A 10,977-nucleotide genomic window follows, 5' to 3' on the forward strand; every position below is an offset into this window, starting at 1 on the left:
TAAACGATAGATGGCGCTAATCAATTTTTTTAATGTATCATAATATCAATCAAGGAAATACATATTTACATTTCTATTTACATTTTACGAAAGAAAACATATAATAATTTAGAAAGCGATAGTTTAGTATATTTTTGATATCAGAGGATCGTTGTGACAACAACAATCTGAACGGGTTGCGCGAAAAAGACTGATTTTCGTGTTTCTGGCGTTGATTGCCTTCCATACCCAGTACATACGTTACGTCATCTTTGTTTTGAAACTACGTCATTCCAAAATAGTCTTTTGTTTTGGTCGAATACGCTGGGCTTAAATTACATTTTGTTTGTAAAATTAGGCTCTATAATGACACACGAAGATGATTCGAAATATTCGATAGATGCTATGGATATTGATGATAATGAAGATCACGATGATTCAGTGAGAAAACGTCAACCAGAGATACAGCACGTAAGTAAAATAATGCTCAACATCAAACTTGGCTAGGCTGCTGGCTGCAGTGCTAAAAATGGAGTGTATAATGTGTGTAGAAGGTACTCTGTACCTATAGCTCTTATATTGAAGTCTAGGCCTAGGCTCAACCTATATGTATGCAGATAGGTTTAGCTTAATACTAGACGACGTAATTATTATTCTTTGTAATACAAACAGTTGAAAAGTGAATGATTTGTTTTCTTTTCTTCAAGTAGTGATTGGACATTAATCATTATAGATAGTGTTTGAATTTCTTTTCTTCCAGAAAAAAAGTACCACAGGTGAAAAGACGAGAAAAGTTTCCAAGCGTGGTCGCCGCCCAGCACAAATTGACCAGAAGCAGAAGCTTGAACGAAGTCGGCAGAGTGCCCGAGAATGTAGAGCTCGGAAAAAACAACGCTACAAGTACCTTGATGATATGGTCGCAAATAAAGAACGTTCAATTTGTACTCTACGTGAAGAACTTGAATTGGTGAGTATCCAGAGAGCAAACCTGACATGTAGAGTAACTAAAGGTCTTCTTCTTTTATTAATAAAAATAAAAGCAGTTTTCAGTCTCAATGGACAGGTACCATCATCCAATTAGTGAATTCATGGTGTAAAAATATGCATTTTGTGCAAAAAATCTGTCATCAGCCTAATATAACCAGATTTTAAGGAGAATTAAATTACAGTACAGTATGCCTTGAAGGTGCCACATCTGAAATAGCACAGGTTTTGATCATGCAGTTTAACATAACAATAACATATTTTGGATTAGTGCTATTATATAGATGCACAGTGACTGTTGTAGGTGTACTCATGTATGATAAATGCCACACAGACTCACAAAAAACAAAAACAACCATACTATTCCATGGTTTTATTAGGCTAGCTACGGTGATAAGTAAACAAAATTACAGATTTTCTATATATTGTTTTTATGGCTCTCCCATTATTTGAACAGTGTAAAACTGTAAGTAATTTTAAAAAGGTTATTGACCCATATACTATGTGTTATAGGGTTAACCTCTCTAAATAAAGAATAAATAAATACTGTAATTAATTATTTTCCTTCTTATTTTTCAATTTGTTTTTTGTTTCAGTACAAAAAATGGTGTCTTTCAATTGATCGTGGCATAATTCCTGCTGAGTTGGAGAATTCATTGCAATCAACGTCCAATCAGAACAATGAATAACTGCACAAAGGTTTAAATAGAAATTTAATTTTAGAGATGGATCGCCCTGCAGTCATTGTTAAAACTTACTCAGATCAAGCCAATCTAGCAACAGGACACTGAGAACTTGTAACAGTCATTTGATCTTATGTCTGGCTGTGACAAAAATACCAACAGTCTATATTCTCTGTGGATAATTGTGGAACTGATCATGTCGCAGCCACAGATAAACTCTTTGATCTCCAAAGCATCCTGTTGTTGGATTGCCTTGATGTAGTTTGCTATAATGAGCTGATGGGAGTTAAAGGAGCTGGGGTAGAGGGAGAAATATTTATGGGGATGTTGTAAAGGGATTTGTTTGAGTAAAGGGGCTGGGATGAAAATAGACAGTTAATGGGATGGGTGTGGATGGAGTAAAGTGGTTGGGTTGGAGATAGACAATTATGGGGAAGTAAAGAGATTTGGGGATGGGGGCATTGCAGAATAATTCTATTTTTTATGTAAACTATTGTTTTTTAAAACTGAAATGGTGATTCTGAAATTTACCGCTATACTAAAAACATATTTTTTTGCAATCAACACGTTACATATTGTATATTATATTACAAATGTTGCAATAGATATTTAGAAAGAATCTTATTTAGAATAGTAATAATGTATATATCTTACTATTTAGAATAGTAATAATGTATATATCTTACTGTATTTAATTCTCTGTAAATAGTTTAAAATAGGACAAATTATTGAACCAATTAATAATTGGCGCAAAAATCAATTTTGTTTGGAGGAAGAGAGGAGGTGGGGTATTGTTGAGCAGAGAATACATTGTGTATTATAATTGGTACAGTTACACCTATTACAACATTTCTGTGAATGAGGGGGCTATAACATGTTTTAACACTATGGCCAACACTATTAAGGGTCACTTTATGGCTCTTTAAGGGTTCCACTGTATATAATTGTCTGTGAACTAACTAGTACACGCATGGTAGTGATTGGTTCACACTAGAGACGCAGCGCAAGGACGTAAGCACAACGTAAGTGATTTGACCAATCACAAGCGATGGATTATTCGAACTATCGCTTGTCATTGGTCAACTCGCTCGCGATGCATACGTTTTTACAACAATTCCGGAAATGACATTTTACTTCAAAGGCGGTGTCATCTATATACTTGTATATAACTTTAATTATGTATATTACAGTATATTTAAATACAGTAAAAAAACTTAATAAATACAGAAATAAGAATTGATATTCGTTTCAATACATTACGTCATTGTGTTCTTCTCTGCGGGAAAATTGCAATTGCGTCCCCAAACGGGATCCCGTACTCGATCTTTTTGTCGTACATGATTGGGGACCCCTGATGTTAAAGAACTACTTCCTAAATACAACTAAACCTAACCCTCTAAATAATCTCTCTCACTATAAAAAGAAGTTACCCATGGGATTCGAACCCCATACATCTACATGCAAAGTCCATAGTCTAAACAGCGTTTGCATTATTGAATTGTTAGATAAATTCTTACATCACACCTTATAGATATGCTACTTAATATTCATGTTTATTTTGTGACGTTTCACGCGCGAGGGGTCCCCAACTTATGTACGAAAAGAAATATCGCGTCCCGTACTTCTCCGTTTTAATTGCGTAATTTAAAGAAAACGTGTTTACAGTATATTATATATTAAAAAAAACATGTTAAAAAACCATTAAACTGATGCATAGCATGTATTACATAGAAAATAAACGGTTATCACCCCAAACATTTGATCCTACAGATGTATACATTCTTTGCATATATTAACAAATGATCGATATCCAATGAAATGGCATTCTCCCGTCCTTGTTTTGATTGTGTGGTGATCATACACATACATACATACGTGGTTTTAGCGTGATGGTGGGAGGATCTGAAAGCATTGTCGACGTCTGAAAATGAGTGCTGTTCTTGTAGGTAAGTATGCCTTTGTTAAATAAATTAAATTACTTTATAAGTTTAATAAATAACTTTATAATGTTTGCAAATAATTGGGTTACGGTGTCTGTTGTAGCCTACCAGAGGCCTAACAACATGTCAAACAGAATAGTAGTTTTGTGGGCATATACCATTAGTATTTTCAAGATCGTCCTGTCGGGATAAAAACCAAATCAAATACGATCACCCCCATAACAAATTGAATTTGTTTTATTTGCTGTATTGGATTTTTATATAAAACTTTTGCCATAAAACATAGTAGGCCTAAGAACTACCGAATGATTGATATAGAGAAGATCGGCGGTGATATGAGAATATCAAGTGATGTTTGATATTACGTAATGCGCTTCGTTCTTGAAATTGATTGATCGTTGTCCGTTTTACTGGTGCCTTTTTGACGACGATTGCCTTTCATAGATTTAGAACCAAATTTGGTTACCAATTATGTACCTGTATATTTCCCTGGCAATTTTAAATGTCCATATTTGGTCATGATCAACATGGCGAATGCGGCATGTGAGCCTGACTTCGGGTCGTGGCTCATCAAAAGACTCGAACAGTTGAGTATTGACCATGAGGTTTTCGGTAGCTATATTACAGGTATTTTGGAAACAGAAGATATATCGGATGAAGACAAATCAGAAGCATTATATGGAGTAATCGGCGGTGTAACAGAGGTAAATATCGCTAGGCCTAGCTAGGTTCAATAGTCAATTGAATGAATGAATGAGAAAAGGAAATTAAATGGGCTGCCTGCTTGGTTGCGGCCGTGTGTGGTCAATATAGCCACCAAGGGACCTAGGCCTAGCTAGGCTATAGAGGGCGAAATAATGCTCCTATTTAGAGAATGTAGAATTACTTATAATATATCATTTAGACATTATTGTGTTTGTGTCTAGGCCTAGCTAAAGAAGTAGGCATAGACTACACTAGCCTAGTAAACTAATATTAGTAGGCCTATACATTTTAGTAAATTTGTATTATTAATATTACCTAGGCCCTAGCTACTGCTAATAGGCTAATAATACTATCATCGTTGCAACCATCAACATTACTTTTTAAAATATTTTACAGGAGGAAGAGATTGTGGAATCAACTTGTAAAGAAATAATAACAAAATGGCATGAAACTGAACAAGCAACACCAGGAATTGACAATGACAATTGTAAGTTTAGTATAAGTATTAAATTTTTGGAAAATCACGGATTTGTTTACTGGACCGTGAAGTTTAAAACATGTGTTTTTGTTGTTTGCATGTGATTTTTAATTTAATATTACTATATAATAATACTTATTCTTGTATTATTTTTTAATCTAATTTTCTGTACTGTTTTTTTTGTCACCTTTTTGTCATTGCTGCTAGACCTCACAATTGTATTTTATCCAGGTCAGTTAATGGGGTAATCGGTGGTCTAACAAAGGTGAATAATATCACTAGGCCTAGGCCCAATTGAATGAATGAGAAAAAGAAGTTATAATAAAGACTGCCTGGTTAGTTGAGGCTGTGTGTGTGCATAGTCATATAGGCCTAGCTCTATATACCTTTACCTTTGTGCTTTAATGTTTGCGAAATCCACCATCAGACGTACGCCCAAAAAGAGAGATCCTTCATATTAAAAGAATTAATTTTGTTTGTTCTTCCAGCTGTGGAAAGTTCAGAATATAAGATGGCTTCTATAATGGAGAAGCATGCTACTACAGTTCTGAAAAAAGAAGTTGCTAGCAACCAATCAACAGCAGAAAAGCAACGGTTATTGGCACAATATGCTGAAATATCTGACAAATATCCTTTTATCTTCATTTCATTCATATTTTACAAAATATAGTTAAACTTACTTACTTAGATGTAAACCATTTATTTGTATTTTTTGTGGTAATTTTGGTGTGACTGAGTAACCTGAATTAAATAGCCGATTCTCTGTACTGATATATTTATTAATATATTTATTTATGTTATTTAATTTATATATCAACAATTCTGTGATACAGTGTTTAGTTATGTGTAACATGTAACACCTGTATCACAACCCTAACATAATACAGGAGTCACATGTGAAACATATGTGGCACTGTATTACAGAATTTGCCTATGATATGAGATACAGTACAGAGAATGTATATTGCTATACTACAGTAAATGTGGGTAATAATTGAACATAGTTACATTTAAAAGATTTTTTTACCATAACCCAAAGTTTACTGAAGATGATGAAGAAGACCAAGATGGCAACGACGATGGTATCCTTTATAAAACCTGAACACAGTATTTAAGTTAATGGAGTATTTTTAATCTTGAGTAAATAATACTAAATAACATTCCTATGAAATAACAGATTTTTTATTGAGTAAAAAAGTTGCACAATCAAATAGGCCAATAATGCTTCATATTATTTTAATACCGGTAATAACAATTTATTTGGAGTTTACACTTTTGTAACAAGAGGAAAGTGCATCCATAATAAATCAAACAACAAAATACACAAAAACCCTATAAATAAAATACAATAAACAAAACTAAAAGTTGACATAAGTCATTGATGGCAATTGAATCTATTACTATTCATTTGGTCTGTAACTACTGAAGCAGAACTACATTGAAAACAATTGTTCTGTAAATCTATTAAAAACTAGACTTCTAGATTTTAAATATTAATGTTGATACTTTCCCTCAACTATGAATAGTGGCAGGTTTTAAGAACAGGAACGCAGAAGATGTAGCGAAGCGGCAGCGAGAGCAACGAGAGAAAGATAAGAGCCAACACGAACAGCGTAAAGAACAGAATCGTTTACAACAAGAAAAACAAAAACAAGCGGCCTTAGATCGTAAAGAAAAAGAAAAGAAACGTACACAAAAACAAGAAAAACATCGGTAGCATTTGCTAATGTTTATGACCAATTTATTTAACCAAATTAGATGAAATGGGGGCCATCTGAAAACCAAGATAGTAATGGTGTTTGATTGGCAGTATTTATTTATGGTAGGCGGAGGAGTGGGAAGAGGGAAGGGTGCTCTAACCTGTACCCTGTGGATGTAGATGAAAACTGTGCTATGTTATTTTAAAATGTATCAATTCAAAATTTGCTGCAAGAAATAATATTCAATACATTATTAATAATACCCCAAATTGAACCATATTGGCACCAAGTTGGTGTTCTACTTTATGACTAAATATACAACTAAGAACATGTTGTTATACTGTACAACGATAAGGGTCCCATAGTTAAAATATTGGGAGCCTGTGTATAGAGGATCAAATATTATACCACCTTGCATAGCTACCTAATGCTCATGTGTGCTGTTTTAGAAATTAATAATTGATTTCATAACAGCTGGTAAATGCTCGACCAGTTTTCTTAGAGCCTATATAAGCCTATTTTTTGCCATGTACTATATGCATTTTAAAAAATGCTTATGGTTGGTGAACCAGCCATTTTAAGTATGATACACATTAAATAAATGCTGAATTGTTTTTGTTTATCGTATCTTAAAATAAATTCGCAGACTTAACATAGTTTTGTGTGCGTGTGTTTCATCGTTCAGTTGAAGAAAATTGTGAAATTTCGAAGTGAGCCCTCTATTGTACATAAACTTTCAGTTCGCTACTTATTTAAACTCCATCTCAATCGAAGTGTAAACGTGGGGTTATAGTATGAAATGACGTCACGGGTTCATGAATACATTTTTTATTTGTGTTCATTTCTGGATGATAAATGTTTATAATGTTATGTTTCGATTGCGCCTAATATAAACTGTCCCTGAATTGTTGAAAAACGAATTGAATGTGGTAACATTCATGACGTAAATGGAATAAAACAGATTGTATGAAAGGACAAAATGCAATACGTAAATAGATTAGCGTTACTTGTAATAATGAGTAATAGGCCTATTTGTATACTAGATACATGTTCAGACTCAGCGTTTCGGTTTCTTAGCTAAAGATTGGTTCCCACTAGTACGCAACCGTACCCAACGTAAACGCAACAACGCAAGTAATTTGACTACATACGTAGTGCTCCCACTATGACGCAACGCCAGGACGTAAACGTAACGCAAGTAGTTTGATCACACACCGCCATAGATCATTAAATGTGGTCTGTCATTGGTCTACTCGCTTTCGTTGCGCTTACGTACGGTATGTCCTAGTGATAGAACCAAGCAATCCGTACGGTAACCCGTAGCGGTAAAAGTCAACATGCGGATGTTGGTGACATTGCAATAATGTATGTCAATATATTGTGTAGTACTACTTTATGTAATACCGGTGTGGACACACAATAGCTTGGCAAATGTCAATGTCGTAGAAAAACTGAAAGGGTACGCCGAACAGGTGGCCAGTTGCGTGATACCGCACTAAAGCCGCTGGCAAGAAACTTGCCAAATGTATATATTATGACTATATTCAATTCAATATGATTTCTTTATAGTGACAAGTACCCAATTAGATAATAAATACACACTGTGTTATGTTTGTAGTACTAAATGTCCGTATCAATCAAAAGAATATTTGGACCATTGTGTTCGGTGTTTTCCCCAAGTACCTAACCTCCGCGCTTGCTTTAATTTAAAACAGGTTAGCCTAGCCGTCCGTTTGTACTCTTCCTTCACGGTTTTATCCCCTCAACGCTTTAGAATTACCGTACAATGTAATCGTACTAGAAGCCCGCGTAAATCTTGGCAGACAGCTCATTAAGTATTTGACACTTCATGTGCGAAAAATCCCAAGAAAGTTTTATTATAAGAAAAAAAAAATTCAATGCCTTTTTTTAGGTTAGGTGAAGTATCATCAGCTTGTCTTTTTCGTTAGGCCTACATTCTTTGAAAATTTAGGAATAACGTGAATTGTTATAAATTAATGGGGTCCTCTTCAGGTTGGTCGTGTGTTAGAAAGTATTTCCCCTCGTTCGTGTTATGGTAATGAAATGTGTCCCCTTAATATCTATAGGGGTGTTACCTGAATTGGCGTGGGGGGTTGGTTCCGCTGTAGGCCTAACTTTACTTCAAGTCAAATTGTTCCTATGTTTTGTACTCGATGGTTCCATACAATGGTGCCATTCCAGCTTATATTGCTTATGGAAATTGGAACGGTCAAAACAGAAATTAAGGATCAACACAAGTGAACAATTAATGCATGTGAGTGTCTAATGTTTCAAGGTAGATGGTTCCATATCATTGTTGATATATGAAGTATGTCAAGTCGAGTCTATTGCCATTTAAACGTTTAGGTATATTATTAAGTTGAACTTTGAAACCACCAGTGCTAAGTAGTGTTTGTCCTTCAGTGTCATTGGGGTTATTTTATAGAATAATATTTCTCGGAAAAAGATATTGTTATTAAAAATGTTTATGTAGGCCTATGTTTAATATAAAATATTGTTTTGTTCTTCGAATACTGATAATAAGCTCAGTACAAACATAGAAGATATATTGATACAATAAAATTGGCTGTAGGCCTATTTTCAGTCAATTTAGATATTTTTCATTTCATTTTTATCGCAAACAAGTAAAAGGATTTTTCATTTCGGTAGTGTGGCCGAAGCAAAGTAAACAACAATTGTATAATATTCTCTTTGGACAATTACATTAATTTAATCGATAAAACAATATAAATTGCCATTTAATTAAAGGCTGCTAGGACGATAACGATCGACGATAGATAGAAAAACATACATTTTTCTTACATAAAACGAAAGAAATTGGAGGACATTTTTCATTTTAGAACTATTATTGACAACCATCTATGCTGCTAAAATAATCTTTGTAAATAAAAATCAAATAACTTCATGATCAATAAGAACAATAAAATCGTTTATCGTTTTATTTATTGTCACGATATTATTGCTCTTTACTAATCATGGCGTCATTTGATTGGACTTGTAAACATATTATCTTCATCAAAGGCGTAAAAAGGGTTATAGTTGTAGCATGGACCTGGACCATGTTTCTATATGATGTAAACTTTTCTATAATTTCATATTAAATGCATATTTATCTTATATTACCATATCAATTAAAAAAATAAATAATAATAATGAATAATAATAATAAAATAAATGATATAATTATTTTTTGACAATATTTAATCCCGAATGTCGTCTGATTAGTTTTGAACCTACCCAGGAGTCAAAGTCTTTTATGTTGTGCTTTACAATTTCTTGATTTCGATTTTCTATTATTTTCATGACAGTTTGAACCGCAAAACACAATGCTTTGATGAAAGAGGCATATAATAAAAATACGTTATATCCTGGTTGTTTTATTCTACTCCATTGTTGGAATAATGATTTCAACTTCTACCTCAAAACTATTAATTTTATTTTCTGACAATGCTTTATGATTGTTGTCATCGTACGACATGTAATAAATAAACGCTTCTGATCTTAACATAATAATTGGTTTACCCCCACAGAGTACCTGTATCAACCTCATGGGAGATTTTGATAGTACAAAATGAATTCAAATCAAAATACTGAAGTACAGTATGCTTAAGAAAGTATACAAATTATACATTGATTTTTGTTCACATGAATTCGTATACTTTTATTCTAACTGGCTTTTGTGTGAGTGCGATTTGTCTTCAATTTAATTCCATTTGATTTTCATGCACAAGAAAACATTGGAAGATCTTTTTTTTATATATTGTATTGTTATTTTGAAGGATGGACATTTGTGCTATAAGTATGTCACCGATCTGAAGGTGTAAATCCAAATAAATAAATGAATATTGTAATGGATATTGTAAGGTCTGTCCTTACGGTATTTATCAATCAGTAATACAGTTTGGTTCCATTTGGAGGCATCCCCTCCCCTGTAAGTAATTTGACCAATTGAAAAGCGAAAAATTCTCCGAACTTTCGCTTGTGATTGGTAAGCTTACTTGCGTTACGCCACTGCCTAGTTCACACGCAAGGCGCGCCATGGCTTACGCCATACGTGTGAACAGGCTCTTTGTCGTCGCGTTGCTGCTGCTTTATTGCATGCCTGTTACTTTCCATTATTTTTGAAAAAAAATACAAACCATTATTAGGTTATGAAGACCTAATTACACTCTTCCTTGATTGTACTTTATCTTGAAGAAAAATTCCTCCTCTACCCCTCCCCTCCAAAAAATAGTATGATTCTAAAATGTTCGTTTTGGTTTTTTTACCATCTAAAATTGTCTTTAATATTTGTTTAAATCCATGAGAAAAATGAAAGTTCATAAAAGATTCTCGCTTGTCGTCTGAGTAAACATAACATCACACCATTAAACTGAACGTGCTTCCTAAAAACACATTTATTCTTTGCGTTGGAGTGATTTTAACTATCATATTAAACCATAGAGAATAATTAGATGTCTGCAGGTTGCTGTCAAAGGCAATATTTT

The 10,977-nt window shown here is 33.7% G+C and overlaps 2 protein-coding genes across 2 annotated transcripts; both read left to right on the forward strand.

Annotated features, from left to right (window-relative positions):
• Positions 1–280: 280 nt before the first annotated feature.
• On the forward strand, positions 281–2,808 carry LOC144839630 (cAMP-responsive element-binding protein-like 2). The gene is made up of 3 exons (XM_078695073.1): positions 281–450; positions 740–946; positions 1,560–2,808. The coding sequence occupies exons 1-3, from the start codon at positions 346–348 to the stop codon at positions 1,650–1,652; spliced, it is 405 nt and encodes a 134-aa protein (XP_078551199.1). The 5' UTR covers positions 281–345; the 3' UTR covers positions 1,653–2,808.
• Positions 2,809–4,081: 1,273 nt separating this feature from the next.
• LOC144839627 (coiled-coil domain-containing protein 43-like) lies at positions 4,082–7,121 on the forward strand. Its single transcript, XM_078695068.1, has 5 exons — positions 4,082–4,290; positions 4,688–4,778; positions 5,258–5,396; positions 5,814–5,851; positions 6,296–7,121. The coding sequence occupies exons 1-5, from the start codon at positions 4,105–4,107 to the stop codon at positions 6,484–6,486; spliced, it is 645 nt and encodes a 214-aa protein (XP_078551194.1). The 5' UTR covers positions 4,082–4,104; the 3' UTR covers positions 6,487–7,121.
• Positions 7,122–10,977: the final 3,856 nt, after the last annotated feature.

This window comes from Antedon bifida, chromosome 4 (genome assembly GCF_963402885.1).
Source record: "Antedon bifida chromosome 4, ecAntBifi1.1, whole genome shotgun sequence".
Lineage (NCBI taxonomy): Eukaryota > Metazoa > Echinodermata > Crinoidea > Comatulida > Antedonidae > Antedon > Antedon bifida.

Bases quoted from the DNA above. Each gene is read 5' to 3' on its own strand.
- LOC144839630 (XM_078695073.1), top strand. From the start codon at position 346: ATGACACACGAAGATGATTCGAAATATTCGATAGATGCTATGGATATT. The intron at 451-739 runs GTAAGTAAAATA...CTTTTCTTCCAG, and splicing joins GTCAACCAGAGATACAGCAC to AAAAAAAGTACCACAGGTGA. The intron at 947-1,559 runs GTGAGTATCCAG...TTTTTGTTTCAG, and splicing joins TACGTGAAGAACTTGAATTG to TACAAAAAATGGTGTCTTTC.
- LOC144839627 (XM_078695068.1), top strand. From the start codon at position 4,105: ATGATCAACATGGCGAATGCGGCATGTGAGCCTGACTTCGGGTCGTGG. The intron at 4,291-4,687 runs GTAAATATCGCT...AATATTTTACAG, and splicing joins TAATCGGCGGTGTAACAGAG to GAGGAAGAGATTGTGGAATC. The intron at 5,852-6,295 runs GTATCCTTTATA...AACTATGAATAG, and splicing joins CCAAGATGGCAACGACGATG to TGGCAGGTTTTAAGAACAGG.